This window comes from Antennarius striatus, chromosome 2, assembly GCF_040054535.1.
Source record: "Antennarius striatus isolate MH-2024 chromosome 2, ASM4005453v1, whole genome shotgun sequence".
NCBI classification, from domain to species: Eukaryota; Metazoa; Chordata; class Actinopteri; order Lophiiformes; family Antennariidae; genus Antennarius; species Antennarius striatus.
In genome coordinates, this window is record NC_090777.1 from 26,802,333 (window position 1) to 26,827,205 (window position 24,873).

The 24,873-nt window shown below is 39.7% G+C and overlaps 1 protein-coding gene across 1 annotated transcript; it reads left to right on the plus strand.

Moving 5' to 3' along the window:
* Nucleotides 1–4,068: 4,068 nt before the first annotated feature.
* ngfa (nerve growth factor a (beta polypeptide)) lies at nt 4,069–21,280 on the plus strand. The gene is made up of 3 exons (XM_068338487.1): nt 4,069–4,249; nt 18,579–18,678; nt 19,967–21,280. Exon 3 carries the CDS (start codon nt 19,978–19,980, stop codon nt 20,839–20,841), a length of 864 nt encoding a protein of 287 aa, XP_068194588.1. The 5' UTR covers nt 4,069–4,249; nt 18,579–18,678; nt 19,967–19,977; the 3' UTR covers nt 20,842–21,280.
* Nucleotides 21,281–24,873: the final 3,593 nt, after the last annotated feature.

Genomic DNA, 24,873 nt, shown 5'->3' on the forward strand with positions numbered 1-24,873 from the left:
AGGAGGACGAGCCCTGTAACTCAACAATGCGCAGAGACACAGCCATTCAGTCACCTCGCAGGAAGAGATGCATGCATGCATACAACCACAGGCACACACAGTCAACAAAGGTGCAGGTGAAATTAAGCCACTCAGCCACCTTACCACGTGATATATGGACTACTGGACCAGAAAACCTCAATGGATGATGAATCCATTGACGTAGGTTTTTACACACCACTAAGAAAAGGAAAGAATAAACGCTATGGGAAACGTTAGAGCAGAGATTTGTCATCAATTAGACGACCGAGTCCAGCCAAAGGAAAGATGCGTAATGCAGGCTGCTTAGTGTGTGATCTTCAAAAGCCTGTATTGTGTTGAGAAAGTATTGAGAAAGCAGAGACAACGGCTACCGTCAGAGGTAATTTTTACTTTGAATGGTAGGAAAGAAGATTAGACATTTATCATTGACAAATAATGTGCATCTATAGATTAATTTGACTGATTCAGCCATTCATAAGCCATATTAATGATTGTCTACTAGTGCTCTGGTACGGTTCATTTTTTGATGAAAGAAGCCATTAGAAGCTTTCTAGGACTATTATGTGTGCGACAAGCTTCTGTACATTCCCATTGGGCTAAAGATGGCCGATGCATTGCATTAAAAGCAGTGGTTCATTCAAATTGAAACACACATACACAATTTCTGTCTTAAGAAATTGCATCTTGCGTCTATCACACACTTCACCATCATCAGCTTACATATAGGAACTTTACACTGAATGATTTACCAGGTGAAATTGGTGCGTTCGTTTCACCTGAGTCCATTTCTGGTGACAAACTAAAAGTAGAGTTAACAATTAAATGCACAAAAAAAGAAAAAAACTAAAGTATTTCTGAAATATTTTAAAGTTAATACGATAAGAGGATTTTTGTCTGTATAATCTGCTAAAATATGGCTTTTTTTATTTTAACTTTTTGCTAATATAGTTTGGCTTAATAATCCATCTCTACAGTGACTGAAAATGTAATTTTTCCCTTTGAATTAAAATTTAACGTATTTGAGCTGTAGTCAGGTTCAGGTTCTCATCTTTTTGGCTGGACTTCTTTGTGAAGTTGCTTTCATTTGATCTCTTGTCAACTAGATGAATGAGGATCTTAATAAACACAGAAGCAACGCTCTGGTTGACGGAGACACGGTGTCCGTCTTGGTATGATTGAAATGAATGGGGATGTGTGCTTCAACATGATTTTGTCTGTATGTTTTAGCAGGCTTGTCATCTCATATCTGTGCCAGTGAGAAACCTGTCCAACTACTTTCCATAGATTTAACTGAGATATACTGTATATCAAACGTAGCTAAGGATTAATCTGTTGTTTTGGTACTTGGAAACACGTATTGTAAACTGCAAATCAAAAATACCAGGAATGGACCCTCTCTTGCACATGATAAAGATATTGTGCTGAATTGATCTTGATAGGAATTCTCTGTATCCTAGTGTCACAAGTTAAAAAAAAAACAAAAAGAAAATTATTAAGAAATTCATTAAGCCGGACCACACATTAGGAGTGGAGTGTTAGTCATCCAAATTACCTTTGAGACTCATAGCGACACACAAACACACAAATGTAAAGACATGCACTGTTGTAATGATTCAGAGTAGTTTACCAAACCACAACTCCTACGAAACCACAAACTCTGATTTTCATTATTCATTAAAAGGGTGTGTTAAATGTCTTCCCTCTGCCAATGTTTATACCTGCATCCATTAATTGGTCTGTTGGTTAGTCTGTTGGTTTTTCAGCAATAACACAAAACTGGACTGGATTTGGATTAAGGGATGGATCCATTTCCTTTTTCTTCCTTTAACATTGCGGTTTGAAGCTTCTTTTTTAAAAAAAAAAAAAAAAAAACATCAAAAAATGCTTCTATTCTAAATTCTGCTTACATTCTTCATGTAAGATTTTTTTTTTTTAAATCATACATGTGCTATTTCATATTACATTGAATGGGAGTGTGGGGCACATGAAAACATCATCAACTTAGGGATATGATCTGGATAAAGATGACACTCATCTTTTCTCAGCATTTTCATTTATTATGAAAGAAACTACTGGTATTAATATTAAACTACTAAAGAACTACTCAAGAAACTAAGAGTGATTTCCTTTACATAAACTAGACCAGGTTAATAAATTATATTGAAGTGTATTAACAGAGACTGTTGGTCCCTGGTGAATGCATGCATTCTAGTGACTACCATGCCAGTTGAATCCCCGCGTAAACATGTCCGGTGGCAAATAAACCCATATACGTACATTTGCAATCGATACCCTATGCAAGCTTTACACTTCTGACATGACAATGGAATTCTCAGGCATCTAAATGTTTGTACTTATTTATACTAATCACCTACTGTTTGTTTGAAGTTTTCCTTTTTATTTGCATTTGAGCTGAAAGAGCGTAATTAGTGAATCAGCGTTCATACTATGACACCAAAGAATATTAACCCACATTCATTATAAAATTAATTAGATTTGAACTTGATCAAACGCAGTTTTTTTGAATCAGTCAATAAATTACAAATAATCTAAAACATCATCTAAAACAAGGTCAAACTCATGTCCACCGATTCTCCTCAGCAGTTCAACTGTCAAAAATGCCTGAAATATGAGGATATTGATGCATTCTTGACCTTTTACAACCTCCCAACCCCGGAGTGCTCATCCCCCCTCAGCATTTCTCACCCTTAACCAATCCCAGAGTGGGGTGCAGGTTCATAGTTCACTGACTAGGGGTTTCCCCTTTCAGTCTTCGCCGTGATAACAAGGACCAAGGCAGTTTTGACAGTCACACACACACATGCACACACACACAGGGAGAGAGAGAGAGAGAGAGAGAGAGAGAGAGAACCTAAAAAAGAGCCATGTCAGCTTTAGGGAAATGCCCACTTGGGTTTGAACCCGTCATTGGGGGGGTCAAAATTCTTGAGGAGTTAGAAACCCCTCTCAAGTTTTCATCTATGTTATTTCTTCCAAGGCTCATTTGCACCCAGTTAACTTTTCACATTAACACCAAAGACAATCAACTCTAAGGAAAAAGGAATTTCCTTTTTCCCAGGAGGACGAGAAAAAGGATGACACCGTCACACAATCCTTCCTTTCTCCCATTTTATCTTTTCTTTTTTTCGCCATCCCTCTGCCTGTCGGAGAAGAAGGGTGGGATGTCTGTCTGCCGAGCGCCAGGGGCTCTGACAACGATACGGTTCAGGTCAGAGAGAAAGCTGTGAAAGACAGAAACTCAAAGAACCAGAAACGACTGAGCAGGAAAGAGGCAAAGACAAGGAAAATGAAGATGCATAAACAAGAGAGAAATGTCAGCAAGAGACTGTTGTGATACTGGAGCCTGGAGGCCCAGCTGAATGCAGGGTGTGGCTGATCTCCACACAGGATGAGGGGGTATCATCGTCGCTTGGTTTAATTCTATTGCCCACTTTTTCTACTTTTGCAATGACAAGAAGCAGGGGGGGGGGGTTCTGATTGCAGCAGACCATCAACTGTCTTTCTTGTAACGCGGATGAATTACATTGAATGGTCACCTCAGGGTTAACAGTGAAAAAGAGCTTTCTTTCTTTTTTTTAAATCACATTTTACAGTGTACCACATTTTTGAAATGGTCAACTGAGCTTGCCAACACAATCACCCTTTCTTCCATCCATGATGCAGAAGTGTCCAAGGTTCTTCATGCCAATCTTTGCAATGACTCAGGTGAGGGACGACGCGGACAAAGCCTGGCCTCCCTCGCTATGACGTCAAGACAAGCATGAACGGAAGTTGACTCACCTATATGCTTAAGGTTATTTTCCATTATCCTTGTAACAGAAGCAAAGAGTGATTGTAAGGAAAAAGTAAATAACAGCAGTTAGGTGTAAATTATGAGCAGCTGTGCTTTTCTTTCCGTAGAACGTACATGGAGGGGTAGGCACTAGGACCTGCAGAGAGCCACACACAGTAGGGAGGGGGGGGGGTAGCTTTGGGACTCAGCACACTAAACTTTTAGAACAATCCATTTTCCAAAAGAGTGTGGGTGGGAGACACACAAAAGTGAATGGCCCAAGACCTGGATTCACAGCTTTAAAAGCAGGAGCAGGATTTGGACTTTGGGGATAATTCTGCCACTGACCTGGAGAGAGTGAAGTGGAATATAGGAGGGTTCATCTGCAAGTTGTCACTCACTGGGAGAAGAGGGGGCAGGAGCGTTAACAGAGTGGTGAGTCCTAACTTGTTTTTTTTTTAATAAAAACTCTAATTAAACATGGTGTTAATGTTGGAGAGTTTGTGTGGACAGAGGTCAAAGAAAGGAGTAACGGAAGAAAGAAGAGCCGTTCTCTGAGTTTACAAGATTTCTTCATACCTGTTATTAAGTGAAAGTGGAGCCACTAAATTGAGATTGAGCTCAGTAGCTTCCAGTTATCCCTCTGTTGGAGGGAGAAAACTTCCATCTGACCAACACATGCAGGAGGTCCACAGTGAATACACGTTACATGACTGAATGTACAATTCATCTCATGTCAGATCTTTCAACATTTTCAGTAAAATTAAGTCATTTTTTTTTAGGCTGATATGACTGAATAGAGTAAATGGAAGAAGGTGTAGAAAGGCAGAGAGAAAATTGAGGTGAGCAATTATGAAGGGGCGTTCTTCAAAAATTCATTGGGAACAAGTTCACCGTTAAGAAAACTCCTGGAACATCAAGTTACCTTCTCTCTCTTTCTCTCTCTCTCACTCTTTCCCGCTCCCTCTCTCCTTTTTTCTATCTGTCTTTCTCTCTTCTCATGTTACACAACCCTTAAAGGACTTGTAGATTCTGATGAGCTCCAATGTCCAACGTGAAATATGCTGCTGAGGTTGTCCTTGCATCTGGGTGGGGCCTGGTGTGTCTACGGGTGCACAACCGACCGATAAAATAATTTCAGATGTACAGTATATTTTCTTTTTTGCGTGTGTGCATGTGCGTGTGTGTGTGTGCAAGGGTGTGTGCTGAACACAGACCTCCAGCCTGCCACTCCTGTCAGGGAATTCCTTTCGGGCTTTGACAGGGGAAGAATGTCACAGCAGACTAATATTTATGTACACAAACATTATGGGCCACATGTTCCAACAGTTTCCTATAGGCGCTGCAACTTGGTCAACGTAGAAAATATCACTAAACATTCACCGTTGATGTCCTCTCAGAAGAAAGTGACTCTGCTATTTGTAAAATGACATTTCCAACTTGTCTTCCATCTTCATTTTTTTTCTGTGAAATGTGTGCTGGAGGTGAGCTAAACTGTATTTTCATCACCCCTCTGTTGGTCTGCAGAGGAAGTGGAAAGAGAAAGCTGCGGAGCTCCTGCTACATATATCTTTCTTGACATCTCAACAGATGCTGGTGTTCTGATGATTTAGAGAACACTGTTCTTAAGTTCACCTGGAATTGAAATGCAAGATATGCAAAGGACGTGGCATTTCAAAAGTTGAACTATGTCATCCAATGGGTCAGGTATGCAGAAAGAAGAAGAAAAAAACAACGTAAGGGGTAGAGGTAGATTTAATATGATTTCATCTTGCAAAAGCACATTTATCACTGTGTTGTCCCTGATGCTGATGCTGATAGGCACATAACAGAGAAGACTACATAAGCCTAAATGCTATATACACCAGTAGGTGTGATATTCATCATTTATTGATTATCAATCATAAGTCAGCAAAGACAATGTGCACCTGCTTACATAATTTTACAGGCTAAATGTTCTGCTCACCAAGGTGGATTAGTTTCAATGCAGAGTAATGCCGCTTTAAAACATTTACAACGTGTAAGATTTTAGAGGGGTTGGGGGTTTTTGGCATCCACTGTAGTGGAACTGGAGGCATGGGGTGTTCATTTGGCTGCAGTTTGCAAGAACAACTATTCAAAGGGCATTAAACCCTTCAGCCAACTACCTGTGAGTCTAACTATTTGCATCATATTTCCACCAAAATCATCCAGACACATGTCAGGAGTGAAGTTAAAATCATACAAACTAGCATATTTATGTGTGCAGATGGTGGATGGACATTGCTGCTGACCCCCCTCTCCCTCCCCAAGACAAAGATGTCTGTGATTATTCATGACCCTCTCAGGTTTCCCTTTGAAGCTGAATTACAGCTTTCCCTATGTTAGCACCTGTGTGTGTGTATATGTGTGTGTGTGTGTGTGTGTGTGTGTGTGTGTGTGTGTGTGTGTGTGTGTGTGCGTGTGAGAGAGAGAGAGAGAGAGAGAGAGAGAGAGAGAAAGAAAGAAAGAAGGTAGCGCACAATCTATGAACCAAATATTAAACTAAATTCTTACTCCAATTGTTCTCCAATTTTTCCAACTTTTAAACTTCTGTTGAAAATAGTTTGTCTTTTTATTTAGTTTTTGTTGTCATTGATGATTGTATTCCAATTGGTGTTTTGTTGTTGTCAGACACATATTATTGGTGCCACAAGTAAAATTTGAGCTTATTTTAGCTTAATTTTAAGATAAAATTAAGTTTAAATAAATTGGTATTTGATGAGTCAGTTTGGCATCAGTGGGTCTTCTGAATTTTAGAAATAGGATCAGAAAATGGTCTATTAAATGTATATACTGTATACAGAATTTTAAAAACATACATCTTTAAAATGCATCTGTTCCAAAATTGTTATCCATAATTAAGTCAAATGTCTAAAGCAAACATTCGACTGTTATTTCTGTTCTGCTTCTCACTGTGGAGACGTGACAGATAGCTATGGTATGCAAATCTAGGAAATTGTATTGACTAAAATTATGACAGGAAGAAGTTCTTCCCCATAAAGGGAGAGGATGGAAAAGCGTGTGCTGTCTAGACTGTGGTGTTGTATAGGACACCTGGGCAGGGGAGAGGCTGCAGAAGCACACCTGGTCGCGCTTTAACCATTGATATTGAACCCCGGGGGCCTAAAGCCAACACCCACTGTCATGAAACAAACACAAACACATCAATTTGTTAAAAAATATTAAGCTTCCCTGTCCTGAGCATATTCCTGTCAAGTGCATCGCAAAGGTTGTTTAATTTGTATAAAGTACATTAAAAAGTAACAAAAGGCTTTTTTTGTTGTTAGAAAATCAAATTTCTGATTATATTGATTATATGGTGACCATTAACAACTGGAACTATGTGGTGTGATTAAAAAAAAAAAATAGTTGGAACAATGACATTATGTGGAAATTAAATTTGAGAATACAGTTTATTGCGATTTAAAAATAAATCCAACAAAGAAAAGGAAGAAAAAATATATAATTTTACTTTATCTTCTGTCACTCTATAGATTACACACATGTTGCATGTTTCTGCGTGTTTTGCTAGTACACCAAATATCCATGCCAGTGCTAGCCTAACCTCAACACTCATGATATAACACGTCACGTTACAAGAACAAAACATATCATTGATTGACAGAAACAAATTCTCTGGCTCTGTGGGAAATAGCGGATGTTTGAACATCTAAAATAAAGCCTGTCTGTTTGAGAAAAATGAGAGGATAATAATTCACGTTTGAAAATATAAACCTGCACCAATGAAAACGCTTTGATTCACCAGAGCTGTAGTCTGGTTCACATCAATGCTCAGAATGTGCTAAGAACATCCTGCATTGAGTATACCAACTGAAGTATTCTCTCTGAAATCAATGGGAGAAGTAGGAGGTCAGAGGTCAGCTTCGAGGTGACGTCTGTGTTCCAAGAGGTCACTGCAGGTCAGGATACTGAACCGTGTGGAACAGGAGCAGAAAGCAGAGAGTAGAAAATATGGAAACACTGATGTCCCCTTTAGATGCAGCTTCTCACAATATTTGGGAAAAAACCTCAAATCACGGCTAATGTTGTTTGACATCTGTAACTTACTGGATTTTGGACCAAATTATTGTCAGACACGAGGAGATTTCTTCTGTTCCAGCACCTTTCTCCCCGTGAGGCCCTGGTTTTCAGATTTTTGGCGCAGTACAAATTGAAGAGCTGTACACTCCTATATTTTGACCTTTCCTTCCATTGATAACTGAACTCAGAACTGTTAATGCAAGTCGGTCTTCGTGTTTGACTGCTGAAGATTGGATTTCGACAGGTGCTCCATTTAAATGTGTTACGTTTGCTTGTGTCTACGTGTTTCACGCTCCATGTTTGCACTGTATATGCTCAAAACAGCTCAATGTACAGACATGCCTTTTGATTTCACATTGAATGCCTCTACGACTTTTAGCTACGGCCCACTCTTTCATGCACAGCCCGAACACAAAGTAGCTGATAAATCTGTCTTATTGCATTTTCTATATTCTTAATTCCAGTGTTGAGATCACTGTGATCTTTGCGACTAACGGTACGTTTGGCGTTTTGAAGTTTTACACCACAATCCACCTTCTGAGCAAACGTGCCCTGAAGTGGACATCATGACACTGTCTCACTCTCACTTTGTTGCCTTTTATTCCCAGTTGGTTGATTTTTCATTAGCCAGTCTGAACATGACAATCTGAGAGTTGTTAACATCTATCTTGATCTTATCAAGTGTTCAAAGTAACCCCAACGCCTTAAATGAAGAGATGAAATAAAAAATAAATGCCATCAAATGTTTTGTCAGAAATATGTTGCAAATTTCCCCACTGTGGGATTAATAAAGGTCTATCTAATCTAATCTAAAACTATGTTACAAATTTGAGAGATGAAGTTCACGTCAGCAAGAGAAAGTACAGCAGAGACACAGTTATAACCCCACTGCAATCGAGGAATGCGGTTTGTCCATGTCTCTGAGAAAGTGTATGTGTGTTTACATACGTGTGTGTGTGTGAGTTTGTGTTGGATACTCATGAAACACTCACACATGCCTCAGCCCTAAGGATAAAGGAGAAGCTACTCGTTACACACTTATTCGGATTATGCCGATTTGGGAATGTGCAGTATGTGTGAGGATGAGCCGTTGACTCGTCACAACAGAGCGGCTTTAGCCAGGTGGGATATGTAAAAACTGGAGGCATGAAGTATTGCACAAGGACGTCTGTCAGTATTTAAAACTTGAGGACTCACTAGGAGTTTTTGTGGCCATAGGAAGACATTTCTCTCTGCTTGATTCATATTTGTGTCCACAATAAATTTTAATTCATGTAGGAACCCAGCTGCAGCCATGTGGACATACAAACACATGGATGGAAAGTAGCCGCTCTCCAACCATAGCTTTGCTCACACGCTAGAACATGGCATGCTGCTAACAGACAGAGGATGGGCCTGGGAGGTCCCACAAAGACAGGTGGTTGACATCAACTCATGGGGGTGGGGGTGGGGGGGCTGAGAGAAGCTCAGAGACTCAAGCAGAGGGAGAGGGAGATGACAGGACGATGTGGAGACCACACAGAATAGAAAATGGCCAGGTCAAGTATTTAGTGAGAGGGGTGAAACTCCTGGAAGTGACGACATCAACGTTTTACACTCTGCAGAGGATATGGCGCAGTCCGGACAAGGTCGTCTATATAACAGCAAAACAATGTGGATTGTCCTTGACTGTTTTTTTATCATTACATTGAGAATAGACAGGAAGAGCATTCTATGATACCTAAACAAACTTTTATGACAACCCAACAAATAGTTGTTGAGATCTCCTTTTCTTAACTGAACAACGCTGCTATGCATTAGCCCACGCTGCTAGGATGACTTAGAATAAATCACATAACTACTTTAGGATTTAGGATGACTGCAAAAAAAGCTCTGAGTTATCCATTGTACCTCCTGAAGGCCATTTAACAGCAGGATGTCATCGTGTTGCTCCTGATATACTCCTTTCTTCAAGTGAGCAAATGTGCACAAACTGTCTATTCACGCCCACATTTTACTTTCAGGCCAGTACCAAATTTACCTGGGTGACTCATTCGCTGTCTTCTACTACTTTGTCTACAACAGTATGCAGTCAGTGTCTCATGTAAATCTGCATGTTCCATTTTATCTTAGGTACAAGCTGCGAAAGAAGCATTCAAAGCACAGATATCAGGCTGTAAGATGGATCAAATCAATCTCTAAATGATAACCCGAAGGAGTCATTGTGATCTTTAGTGAATGAACAACTGAGATCATTAACACAGAAGATGGCGATAAGACACCCAAAGGCTGTTATTAACTACTGTAAAGGTACCAACCACAAGCAGAATGCATGCTAGCATTTAAAAAGTCTGGTGTGGAACTGCTTTAAATAAATTATGTACCAACTATGCCAGAAAAATCTCATTGCAAGTCCACCACGGCTATGAATCATCATGCCAAGAAAGCAAAGCACCAGCAAAAAGAAGGTCCATCTGCAGCTCAGTAAGCAATGCCTAGCTTTTATAAGGACCGTATTCTTTCTCTACATAATAAATGCATCCCTCAGCAAACAGTCTATCATCTATGTGCCAGTTTCTTAAGTAGTTAGTTGGCATTGATATGACCGCGTTGGGGTTGTGAGGTTTCAAAAGTTTTTGAGTTTTTTGATAATGTACCTGGTGAATACAAAGCAGCAGAAGTGGAGGTAAAAGCATTTCCAACGATGGAATAGACTTTATTCACTATTTCAATTCACATTTTTCTTCCTTTTTCTATCCATGTGGATTCATTCTATAATGAATGAAGCACAAACGAAGCGCAAAAGTTTCTGTGTGTCTCTACATTGGTGCAGAATGATTGTCAATTGGTGCTTTTGCTTTATATGCCCATCCCTAAACCTTAATTTATCTCTTCCTCTGTTCCTTATCTCATCTTTGTCTTCCTCTCTGCTCCCCTTTGACCTCTGCCTTTTTTTCTATCACATCCTCCTTTATTTGTGAAAGTACTTGTTGCCTCGCCTCATCCCTAGACGCCTCTGATTTCTTCCTCTCTATCCTCAGTCTACATCTTTGTCCCAGTCCAGACAGGCATTCTTGCTTCCCCTTCCACTGTGGGATCTCAAATTCTCACTAGGAAGTGGGAGTTATTACAATGACCATGCCAGAAGTTTAACCACTTGTCACAAGAAGATTCTTTAATGTCAAGGTCATAAAACGAAGACTCTGGACACGTAAATCATTGTATTCATCTTGTCTTCAAGGCCAGGAGGACTGGCCTCCTATGTCTGCTGGTCCAGATCAGGGAGAGGGTGGGTTGACTGAGGATGGATCCAGTTGTGGGGAGGGTTAAAAAAGACAAGACCATTCACTGACATAGCCAAGTACTCTGGCTTCAGTTTTGCTTCACTGCCAAAGGAGCCTCACGCCAGGAGATCTGCTGTGGTCCAAGACAGCAGCCAAGACTTGTTTTCCTGAACCTTGTGACTAAACAGTGAAAGCAAAATGTTTTCACAAAGTGTTTTCACATGTGTTTGCAAAAGTTCGAATTTGCTGAACTTTGACCCAACCGCGATTGTCTGCTGCCTGAAGAAAAAGGTGGTCTGTCATCTAATTACATGTATTTCTATAGCTGTCAAGTGAGAAATTTGCCTCATGGATCCAAGACAAAGACATTTTCTTGCAATTTCAGGGTGCAGTAGACAGTTTGGGATTTGTTTCAAGCATATTATTTGTGTTTCTGTAACAATGTAGTGCACCAGTAGCAAAGTTAAAGTTGCAGCTTGGTGGCGAGGTTCACTGCACCTTTATGTATTTTAGACAAAATTCAATATTGTCTTTACATTTTAATGTTTATGCATCTTTAAATGCATTCATGAATAACACATTTTGTGACATGAATCCATCAAAGATACCTGCATGCAAGCACATTTAACAATGAAGTACTGTACTGTATATCTGTTGAAAGTTTATTCTCGTAAGTGAAGCAGCATTGCTTCACTTTATGGTTTCTATTTCTTACTCGTCTCTTTTATCCAGATATAATTACTGAATTTCACCATCATCTAAAAAGCTTGTTTACTAGGGATTCCTTTGTAAACACCACAAGGATTCAATCTTTCTATTAGGATGAATCATTTTCCTGCTTACTGTGGGACTATGTGTGATAAAGGGGGAGAGGCTGTGGTTACATTGTAGTCGCGTCTCTGCTTTGTCTCAGGCTTGCCATTGCAAATACTAACAGAACTCTGGGACAAATTCTGTGCCAAAAGCCTGACTTGAAGGTTTAACCACACTGAGCCCTAAACAGACCTGAAGACATGTGCATTTCAGCTGATAAAATGATCTGCCTCAGGCCTGAGTGATATGTGTCTGCCAAAAGTTGTGGTTTTTTTGGAGCTGCGTTTCATTATCACAGATGAGAATTGGACCTTTGTCAGTCTTGGGGTGCCGTTAAGCCTTGGAGGCCATTATGAGTTTACTGTATGTTGACTAAACATTAACATTTCTTGAACATTTAGAACAGTTATGAGTGAAGGTTTAGCTATAAGCAGATACACATCCACCTGTTCTCAGTGTCTCAGAACTAATTCTTTGTGGTGGGAAGTGAAATTCTATTGTGCATATTTTTGACATGTCCATAGAGAAATCAGTATCTGAAAGCAGTTTCTGAAGCAGTTGCCAACTATTTATAGCCCACAACACACCAAGAAAGAAACAAAAAGGTTCGTGGTTCAAGATGGTCAAACTGGGACATACTGTAAGAAAATGGTTGTGTAATTCTCCCCAAACACAATAAACTGAAGATCCACCTCTGCACCTGCACGGACACACACACACACACACACACACACACACACACACACACACACACACACACACACACACACACACACACAAACTTGCGCTTATTTGAAATCTGTTATCGCTCTTAGTCACCTCTGGCTTTTTGACTGTGAGAGAAAAAGGCTAACTTTGGGTCAGATTGCAGAACCAGAAAAGGGAGAACCTGAATAAATGACAGACAGACAGATGGATTGAAAGAGGACCAGGGAAAGTCACGAAACAGCAGGATAAAAGCTGGTTCAATGCCAAAGTCTGTTCCTTTTAGTTTCCACACCTTGGCTCCCTCCTTCCGTGATATTCTCAAGATACTCCGAACAGATTCGAAAACGTTTATTTAAGTGCGGCTCATGAAAGGAAACACCTGTGAAAAATGTTGGTATATATGTACGTTAAATCCTACTGGCGCCATTTGAGCATATAAATATACACATGATAATCAAAACAAGAAAATGAATGTCAAATACACCCCTGTTGATATCCTCACTCACAGCATGGCCCCATGTTCATTTGTGGGTTTATTACAGGTAAATTTGTCTAAAATGGGTGCTCGTAAAAAAAAACCTGAGGCCACAGATAGATTTCACAAGTCTTTTTTTTGCCGGTTTATTACCGAACTGGGACATTTTTTTTATTGTGAGTGAAACATGTGCCAGGTTCAACCAGCTAGGTTGAAGAAAAAGTCAAGCTATTGAAATCTTGCTTTTAGAGAACTGCATTTGTAAGTTGGGATTACATTTACCGGCATGTAAAGCCTGGTATATTTTATTACAGCACCCAGTAAACCCATCAGGCTAATACAAACTGAAGTGCACGTGTTATTTTTTTCTTCTTGTTTGTACAACACAGTAAATGTTTGTTGGTTTTACTTACCTCACATCATTTGTCATTACGCTGAGGAGTCAAGCGCTTTAACAGGTTGTGTGCGGCAGGCAGTCAAGTTTGAGTTCGTCCGCTGTTGCCTCAGGACACAGGGAGACTTCTGTCTTCCTGTGTCCTGAGGCCACAGCGGTTGAGTTTACTGTCAGAAGTATCCCTGATATGCGGCAGGTGCCTTGGTTCTCACAGCAAATGTCTTTTAAACACGAAGTTGAAGGGAAAGCACAGGGCAGAAGCTAATCTTCATATCTGTTTCTTGAATTACAAATCTCCAACCATTTGACATTTCTCTGCCTTTTTTTCTGCACGGCTCAGGGCGGATTTTTATGTTCAAACTACAGATGCATTTACAGTTTTCCTAAGAAACATTTTCACAATGGCAAATTACAAATTTTTTTAAAAATAAAACTTTTTTTTAACTTTAAAATGATCTTTTTTTTTTAAAAAAAAGACTTTTTTTTAAAAACAAAACACAAAATACAATTTACACCAGCTCTTTAAATGGTTTACTTTATGTAAAATCCAATTTCATTTCCCTGATTGATGATGTTCTTGCAAAAATACGACGGTGTTGTGTAATTTGAGATTAAACAGTTACAGATATTGCACTTTTTTTTAACAGTTTGAACAGATTTTTTGGCTAATGACAGAACTTTTCCTTGAAGGTTTATTTTACATAAACCTGTGTTGTGTATCCTATATACCAGCCCTTTTTAAAGTGTTTCCAGGAATAGCCAGCTCACTGACAACCTCTCAAGAATGTTTGGAGAATGTAACTTCATTTTGCTTTTAACAGACGCTGCATGACATCACTTTACGTGACAAAAACTTGATTCATGGCAGCATCTTGGCTTTTATATTAGTTTCACGTGGCAGCCTATCTAAACTGTGACAAGCAGATTATCTTCCCATAGATGATAGGCTTCAAGTAAAACTGCAAATGAAAAGTGGGAACTTCAAAAAGAAGTAGATGCATTGCAGTTGCGAGCATCGATTTATAACGAGAAGAGGCCTCGTGCAAAAAAAAAAAAAAAAAAAAGACACATGCAAAATCTGTTGCAGATCTTCATTTGAATTTATTTCACATAAAACTCTAAATCTAAGAATCATTTCATGCTCCGATGCTTCTTTATGAGACGTTGCGTTCTCATCATTTATTAAAACGAGCAAATTTCTTTCATGAGAATAAATTCATCATTTATTTGGATGGCTGTAACACAGAAAAGAGAACACGCTGACCTGGTAGTCATTCTTCTTAATAATTATTTCCAGCGGATGACAGACGGAGGAACTGAACTACACCGAACTGGTGAGAGATACGGAAAAAACTGTTTACTTTCGTCTGTTATTATCCGCATCACCCTCTCTCTGTCTCTTTTCTATCTCCTTCTCTCCATCTCTGCTGCTGTCAGCCTCTCTTTCTCACCCCCTCATAAACCAATGCTGCTGTCATCACTCCAGGAGAGAGGTGTGTGTTTGTTTGAGAGAACCATTGACACGATGCTCCTGCACATCTTTTAACAAGGCCTTTTTATGTAATGACTGATCCATCACACGGATAGGAAGAAACCTCTTGTAAATGTAAACTAACTTTGGGACTGATGGCAGGAAATTCTCTCCGAAACGGCTCATGTTTTGGCACCACCTGCCCTTGTTGTCAATGTATCACAGTCAACACTCCATACTGTAACCACATGCAACAATTTGGCAGCTTGTAGGAACCAGCGTCTGATCAATGCAGCATCTTGGCAACTGCTAAAATAAATTAAAGTGAGTTGCTCAGTAACACTACAAATCAGAACCAGTAGATGTGTGGCTGGTCTCTGCTGCCTTGGGCTAAGTAATTAGTCTCTGTCTGAAGTGTTTTGCTCTCATATGCCTAATGATTGCTTTTCCAGGTTGCCGCCTAGCAGCTGTGTGACGTATGTCTTTTTTTTTTTTTTCCACGTCATTTTATCAAACTTTGGCAACCTGATTAAGTAAGTAGCGCCGTTTGATGTCTCGAACACTCGTGCCATTTGAAAATCACGATCAACCAGACTGAAATAACTTTTTGAGTCACAATTTGGCAAAGCTGAATAAAAGAAACCAGCCCATTATTGTCGGAAAGGGAACCTCCTTATTACTGTAAGTCACATGAGGCTGTTTTCATAAACATCCTCCTTGTGTTAACTGTACAGGCATGAAACATAAAAGGATATTGCTTTAACCACTTTGTTTGTAACAGTGTATTAAAACAGTATGTTGCGTTTCTGGAAGCAAGAACCATTTCTCTGGTTTTGGTTCAAACAGTTTTAGAATTCCGTTATTTTTCCGACACGTGGGACTCTTTTACTAGCTCTCTTATTTTCCCATCTGTATTTGTATACTTGCATTTTTTTTTTGGCTGGACACTAAAGAGGAAAGCAGCTCACTGTCCAGTGAAAGACAAAGGCGGTTAGTGTCAGGTTGCCTTGAGAGCAATAAGAGACTTCCTGTTTTATCTAAATTATATGGATGGCCTCTCTCCTTCCTCTCTTAAAGCATCATTAACGTGTAAATGTGTGCGGTGGTGAATGTGCCTGAATTTGTTGCAATTCATGCATTATTTGTGTGAGTGAGTCGAAGGGATCACCACAGATTCTGATCTATTGCTTAAGTAATCCTGTAAGTCAGAGGTGCCCTCTAAACTGCTGTGACCCCTCCACCCCCTTCGGTGCAGTGTTTATGCTGTCTCCACTGGCATTACACACAAGCCACATATTTTTAACATTAGGATCCTCCCAAACTCACCCCTGGACATGTAAATAGATTGCTGCCCGTGAGCCGGGATCAATCAGATCATTACTTCTTGTGGATCGGCTCTATTTGTGTGAGAGTGTTTTTAATTCTTGTATATGATTATGTTATTTGAGGCCACAAGAACTCATTAGTAGATCACTTTCTCAAAAGACCCTGACCCCGTGGTAGTGGATGAAGTATTCAGCAGATCAAATCTGATGAAGCATATACATTGTTAAGACATAATCAATCATATTATCTGCCTAGTTGAAAAATTGTGATGTTTTGATCAGATACAGTATATGCCAAATCAATCATGTATTAATTTAATATACATTATAAATATGCTTTAGAGGCTCCTTTACTCTTAAATTAGTATATTGGAGTCTGATCACTTAAACTTACTTATATTCTCATGGGTTTAACACTGAATATCCTGTCCCTCAAACACTAAGGTTTAAAAAAAACAGCCAGTGATTGGACTTCCTCTTGGTAGCTGAATCTAATGCCAATGAATGAATGAACCCTCTGAAGATTTAATGATTTCTTTCATTCTGTCTGTTCAATAAAACTTGTTATTTTCTGAAATCTGACATCATTGTCTTGTGCCGTTTCTGGAGTTAACACTCTGAGAACCGGAGAGTTCTGATCAGATCAAAACTGACAATACATACACACATATGTACATACACAAGTTTTATATTTTAAAGTACTTATTACATGGAAAGAACTCTTTGATGCGCACATCAAAAGGAAAGAACATAATGAAGAGTTGAATTTCAAATACTGCAATTAGTAATTAAACTCTTCTAACTGCGGTGGGTTACAAAGAGTTTTTGATGTATACCCATTCATACTGTCGCACCATAGTGTTGCCTTGCAGACAAACAAGTATTGAAAACCGTTTGCAAGGAACACAAATTTCATTAACTTGTGGGAAAATACCTGAATAATGACTTAAGAAGCTTAACTTATGGAGTGCAGCTGAGATGCTGTTTCTAATTGGGACAGGGTCAGTGATATTTTGATATTTCTCAGCTGCTTCAAGTTGTCTGAATTCTGGTTGATGGTGGCAATGCAGGCAACACTGACCTCTTCTGGTGATTATGGTTCACATCAGGAAGGGTTAAAAGAAAATCATCCATGCAGAGTTATTATGTGTTGTAAAATATTAAATGAAACAGAAACGATGCTTCATTTTAATGAAGGATAAAATCAGTGTTTTAACCCTTACAGCAATGTGAATTTAAACATTTACAGCCAAATAATTGCCACATTACTAAATCTTTCTGCACATACCAGCAAGATTTATTCTTCAGAACATTGTGGAACAATTAAAAATACTTACATGCCAGTTTCAGCTCACCTCAGTGGCCTTCTGCGTGTTTTGTTTGGGAGGGCGTGTGTTTCTCCACACTTCACAACACTCAAGCATGCAAACTCGTAAAAAAAAAAAAAGTCCGCATGCATTCCTATGTGAACATGCACGGCATTTGTTTCTAAGAAAAACACTTGTTTGTGCCCACTTGATCACATCCCCTTTTCGTAATGCGTGTTGGAGTGCTTTACGGCTGATATATATGTCGCATCCAATGAGGTGTGAAATGCCATGCATTCCATTGCATGGCAAGTCTAAGCTTAAGAGTTAAACATGGTGAGTGTGTGTTTATTTTGCATGAGATAAGATCAGATAATGGTAAATTGTGTATATCTGTGAGAGCAGCAGTGGTGGTCGATGGACGAGATGAGAGACTTTAGAGCCCTCAAAATCATCTTATCTACTCTTTCTTACATTCTTGCACCTCTTGCACTAAAACTAGAATATGCAATAGGCCAATATATGGTCTATATAAAAAATGTCTGTATTATTGACATCGGCAGAAGCATGCGAAATCATATTTGACTTAAAATGATTTCATTTTATATGTGATATATGGTATGATTGCTATTTGGTTTATTACAACAAAATGTATTTTTGTATTTTTGACATCAGTAATGACGTCCAATCCCACATGTAATGTTGAAACATTCCACGTTTATACATTGACATTGTAAAGCAACAGCTCACACGCTGTAGTCAGAGAAGATAACGGTAGGCATGTTCGTTCAAGTTGAATTGTGAATCCACTTGTTAAAGTCTATGGTGTGTGTGTGTGTGTGTGTGTGTGTGTGTGTGTGTGTGTGTGTGTGTGTGTGTGTGTGTGTGTGTGTGTGTGTGTGTGTGTGTGTGTGTGTGTGTGTGTGTGTGTGTGTGTGTGTTCCAGAGCTGTGGTTCAGGGGGTCCAGATGGCAGGCATGAGGGGCCTGGCCTGCACTGGAGTCTAGTCCACAAGGGCTCCCACTTCAACAGGACACATTCCACAGGTATTGTAACACACACACCAGTTACAGACAAAATTAAACCCATTCAAGTTCCACAACTATCAATGTTCAGATAATCATACGTGTGGGGGAATAAACTTTCCCAGCAAAAGCTTTTAATAAGAAGTACTGCTCAGTTAGATCTGTTGGACCATGCAGATTTACAACTACCTCCTTGATGTGGTACATATACAAGGGCTGCTACTAATCATTATTATTATTATTATTATTATTATTATTATTATTATTATTATTATTATTATTATTATTATTATTATTATTATTATTATTATTATTATTATTATTATTATGTTATCATTATTACTTAAAGAAACTAATTATTACTGCATTTATAGGGTTGGTCAATGCATATATTAAAATATATTAAATATATAGAGTTTTTTTTGTAGATGACACAACGTGACACAAATACATGAATGAACCTTCAATAACAACACAGACAGGTTTGCAGACACAATAGGTGTTTACTGCTTGAACAATCAAATCATAAATGCATTAAACCTCTGTAACACCATGAGAATTATATTTGTGAATGAACATAATGCGTATAGTTCGTCACATAACATGAATACAAGCAGAAAAAAATGAATTGAATTACACAAACATCAAACTAAAGCCATCCTACAAGTTACATTCTTTTCTGCTTGTCATGAAAAGTGTATCATAAGCCCTTGGAACTCCTCCATAAGGTTTCTAAATGTCTTTCTTTGTCTGTTTTAGTTTGACATAGTGACCTACTGTATATAGATTAAATATCGAATAGCAGAACTTAATAAGAGAGACATCCATTCATAGAGTTACCATTCACAGGTCACCTGATCAAAACAACGGTACCTTCAGGATGAAAATGTGAATTCACCCAGTTGTGTTTATATCAATAACACCAAAACTCAGAACCAGTAGATCTACAAATCTGCTATAAATGCAGCTGTCAACAAATATGTCAGTTGCATATATAGCCGATTAAATAGTTAGATTTTGTTGAAAAGTATATCTGAGATAATCCAAGGTAAAGAGGATTCTACTGAGACACTGCCAAAACCCCCAAGGACAGAGACTTGAACATTTAATCCTAAATCAGCAATGCACAATATCACAAAATAGAAGGCTACTAGAGCTTTAGTGGAAAATAATGTCATCAGCGCCATCAGTAGCACAAACAATAATGAAGCGCAAGGTTACAATGATGGCACTGTACGCCTGCATGATCATGACTAAACACACAGCAGTAGCTGAGACCCAAGCGTAACTTTGTCCAATCTTGTCCCAGGACGTGTGCCCATGAGGTCGTCATCACTGGTCCTGCTCCTCCTGATCGGCGTCCAGGCTGTACTGAACATGGGAGGTGGATTGGCCTGGAGCGCCAGGGCAGCCAAACACAAAGTAGGACAGCAGGCAGCAGCCAATCACAGAGCAGGACAGCAGCAGACGGTGGGGGACCACCTTTCTGAACATCACCCCACACAGGAGCAACGTAGGGCCAGCCACCACAGGACCAAGAGGCCCCATCGGGCAGCTTCACATCCCCATGATAGGAGCCCCATCCCAGAACACCCTCCTTCAGACCCCTCCATCCCAGTAGTGGACCCAAAGCTCTTCTCCAAGAGACGCTACCGCTCCTCACCTCGTGTGGTCTTCAGCGAGGTGCCCCCATCACACGAAGCCCTGGAAAGTGAGGGCTATGACATTGAAGGGATGAGGGGGGTGAGGGTAAGGCGCAGAGCGGGATCACACACCATGCACCGAGGAGAGTACTCGGTATGTGACAGCATAAATACCTGGGTGGGCAACTTGACACAAGCCACAGATATAGCAGGGAACGAGGTGACAGTGCTGCCCAACGTCACAATCAACAACGTGGTGAAGAAGCAGTTCTTCTATGAGACCACGTGTCGATCCCCGACACACAGAAGCTCCGGGACTGGGAATGGGGGAAGACCAGGAGGACGGGGAGGCAAACAGGGCTCCAAATCAGGCAACTCGGGCTGTCTCGGCATTGACAGTCGCCACTGGAACTCCTACTGCACCAACACACACATATTCGTAAGCGCCCTGACCATCTTCAAGGAACGGATAGCCTGGCGCTTCATTCGCATCAACGCCGCGTGTGTGTGCGTTCTCAGCCGGAAGACTTGGCCAAGATAATTGGGGCACTGACTGGGGAGGACAAAATCCTGACCACTAAACTATGAACCATGCACACACATTTCTACCAAACAGCCACTGCAGCTTAATTGCCAATACTGTAATCTTCTTCTCCACCTCATGATACACACATGCATACAAACACACACACACACAAACACACACACACACACACGCACACACCTACAAACATACAGCTTTATCTATCCAACCCCTTGGTCCCTGACCCTACCTCAGTCTGAGAAGTCCTGGTTATTTTAAGTTATGAGGACTGCATGTCATATTTATGGTTTATACAGTCAAATATGAAAATATATACAGTATGTGTATGTATATAAAATGAATCCAAGCTTTTAATGTTGTTGACGTTGTTGTTGTTGTTGTTGTTGTTGTTGTTGTTGTTGTTGTTGTGTTGTTGATGCTGTTATTTATTAAACACCTCAGTACTTGCCTGGTTTCTCGTGTCAGTTTAGGATAATGTTACTGTGCACATTTTTTGCTTAAAGGCTACTCTCATCAATATTTTATATCAGTAATTAATTAAATGACTACATGAAGGATGAAAAGTTTCAGCTCATGTGACAAACCAGCAGAGAAACATCACGGAGCTCCATTTCCCCCTCCCTTTTGATGCTCTGCTTCTAATCTCGCTGCTCTATAGACCCACATTGTTTGACATTTCCACCACTAACCAGTCACTAGTCCAAGTTCACAACTAGACAATTACAGTCATCTCATCTCCAAGAAGAATTAATGGCTGGATGGATGTTAAGAACCACGGGGCAGCAGAGTCACAAAGAAATCTCCAGCATCAGGTGAAAAGATACGATTGTATTATCAATCCCCAAATGGCCAAAGAAATCAATAAATGCTAGGTTTGGAAAAAAAAATGATGGAGCAATTTCATGAAATGATTAGTCGGGTAGGAAATAAAGGAAAACTCATTTGTGCTACACATAATTCTGTTTCCCTTCTAATATTCACTTTTGTTCTTCCTCTAGTGCAATAAAAGGTCACAATCACAAGCGGTTCCTATAATAGTCCAGCCTAAAATAACTAGACCAGACATTTAATTTCCATCAGTGCCATGACTTCCTCTCTATGACCAGTGGTCATCCCTTAATTTACTTTAGCTGTCCTGGCTCATCCCAGTGTGAAGGAATGTTGGTCACACCATGTAAGCAGGAGAGTCCAGCTTCATATTTTATATACAGAGAAAGATGGATTAGCCGTAGTGTTCCTGGTAGAACTGGAGAATTTCTGTCACTTTGGAAAAACCAGCGTAAACACAGCTGTGGGGAACTGTGTGAACCTGTATGCAGGGGAAAATTCTTGTAGTATTGGGAAATGGGACATGGAAAAATCCACTTCAATGAGCCTTTTAGTTATGGAATAGAAAATCAACCATGATCTCACCTATCCGACACATTAAATAAAATGATCGATTGGCCATCTAGAAGAAATTAAAAACTATAAATATTAAATATTATAATTACGAGGATAAATAGAATATGTAAAACATGTAGTATTTTACCAGAGATTTAGACAGAAAAAAATAGCCACTTATTCTATGTAATTTTTTAAACAATATATATGAAACATGCACAGATCCGAAAGTTTTGTCTACAAAGCTGGTGCTGCACTGATTCGTCCTCATCATTTGATTTGATGTCAGATTTTGTGGTCTATATTCCCAAAGGCTGTGCAAGGATATCTTCTGATTCTTTGTCAGGGATGTTCCTAAAATCATTAGGTGCTTCGAATCAATGATTCCTACTGGCAGTTGCTGACAGGTTCTGCATAGCAGATAACTTTTTTCAGAGGCTTTCACCAAGTGATCTCCCCAGAGGACTGCCAGCTGTGTGCCTTTGAGCAGCAGCTTTAAGTTTCAAAGTTTTTTGGCCTGATGGAAGTCCCCTGCAGCATGTACAGACACATAGTACCACCTAGTGGTTATCTTCAAAACTACACCTCCAAATGAATAGGTGAGGAATGTCAAAACAGAGCAGTCTCTCTCTCTCTCTCTCTCTCTCTCTCTCTCTCTCTCTCTCTCTCTCTCCCTCTCTCCCTCATTTCTATTTTAATTTGAAGTTAAATTCTGCTCTTCTCTCCTCATCATCACCTTCACTGGGTGCCAGCCTGTCCTCTCACCTTCACGAATGATGCCACTTCAGAGAGACACAGTACAGACGTCTTTTCAGCGCCGCACATGTTGCCAGGAAACCTCATCAGAGTCTGATCAAAGGTTTTTCAAAAAGGTGACCTCAGATTACCTTTTCCATTGGCATGAGCTGCAAAGAGACACTGGGGTTTCTCAAAGCACTTCTGTTGATTGTTTTACCACAGAAATGAACTTCTACAAGGTAAAAGTCTGTATATAAAAAAGAAACAAGTAACTGAGGAAGGCATCTGGAAGCAAATGCATCTGTCAAGTAATTTACAAATCCTGTGGCGATGACTCCATGTACTTCATCCTTGATCATCCTCCAGATGAGTCTCAAAGTCCAATTACCTGGTACCCCCTAAAGACCCCAAATGTCCACCTCTTCAGATGAATGTGTTGTTACTCCTGCTGAATTTCTGAAGATTTCTGGCCTCTCAGCACTAAATTAGTCACTGACTGCTGGTGACAACAAACAATTTTCACCTTGAAGCTTCATCAAAATCTCGTGGCTTCTCTAACTGTTTTCTCCGACCCAGGTAGAGGTCAAAATGGTCGATGTGCTCATATGAGTACATCAAAGTATGAATACAGCATTACTTTTCCTTTTGCCACTACGCTGCACTATGAAGGTGTGAATGTCTTCAAGGCAGGACTCCTACACATTATGTGCAATCTGCTATAGATTAGACTGGACAGAAGAGTTAGTGTACTAGGTGTACACTAGTACACTAGGTGCATAGGCCGGCCGGTTTAGCAACCCAAAAGCATCATTTCCTGATGCCACTAGATGGAGCTATATCTATAGCTGAATTTTGATTTATAGTTATTTTTGGGTCAGGACTCTAATCCAGAAGAAATCTGGGACAGATTGGACCATGGACAGTTAACGTGTATATATATATAACTATAAGCTTCTTGTTTAAGGAAAAAGAAAATCTGAATTTGCCAGATGAATCTCCAAATCTAATCACCTGTTCCACTCCTCATGGTCAACCTTTCCAAGAATTGTGAATGAACTCCATTAAAACTTTTTTAAAAGTCAAGAACTCATCCTTGACCACCTCTGAAACTTTGCATTTATAAGTGCATAGTTAACCTCCTAGTACACTAATGAATCACCCCAACTCAGTTGACTTCTTTGCTAGATTTTTCCAAAAATGCTTGTAACAAAAAGTTTGGATATTGACCAGTAGATGGCGCTGTGCTGTAACAGCTAGATGTCTCACCGTTCAAATCTCTTGACAGTTTGTTGTTGTAACAACGAATCAAAACTAAAGTAATTCCTGTTATGATCACATCTTAATTATATCAGTTGCATAAACATTATTTCACCTGCTTGAATCATAGATGAATAATGCTGACCCATGACTGATCCTCACAGCCAACAGCCTGGTGACCTCAGAGCTGGGGAAGAGGTCCAGGCCCTGACCCAAACGTGGTTGTAACAGATTCAAACAACACAAGAAACTATCCAAGCTTTTAAAAGAGGAGGGGAAAAAAATCATCGTTTATAACAGCATGTAAAAGTTTACTTTTTAACCTTACAAACGGATCTGTTAAGCATCTCGCTGAAGTGTAAAATGATTTAGTCAGCTATTTGTTATCGGTTTTATCAAGGTTATGGCCTGTAACTCATGTTGGGAACTACACAGAGGCAGTCACAAAGAGGTCCAGGAGAACCAATAAGCGCGAGGGGGGGTTACACAGCGGTCTTATCAGCCTTTCCTCTTTTAGCTCTGCTTTGGATGTAATAATAACTAAACTGTGTTTGTTTTCACTAAGTGTTCAAAAAATTCCCACAATACGTCTGTAGGAACGTTGCCTATTTAAGGGTTTTGAGACAGACGTGTGACCGGCTGAAAACATCT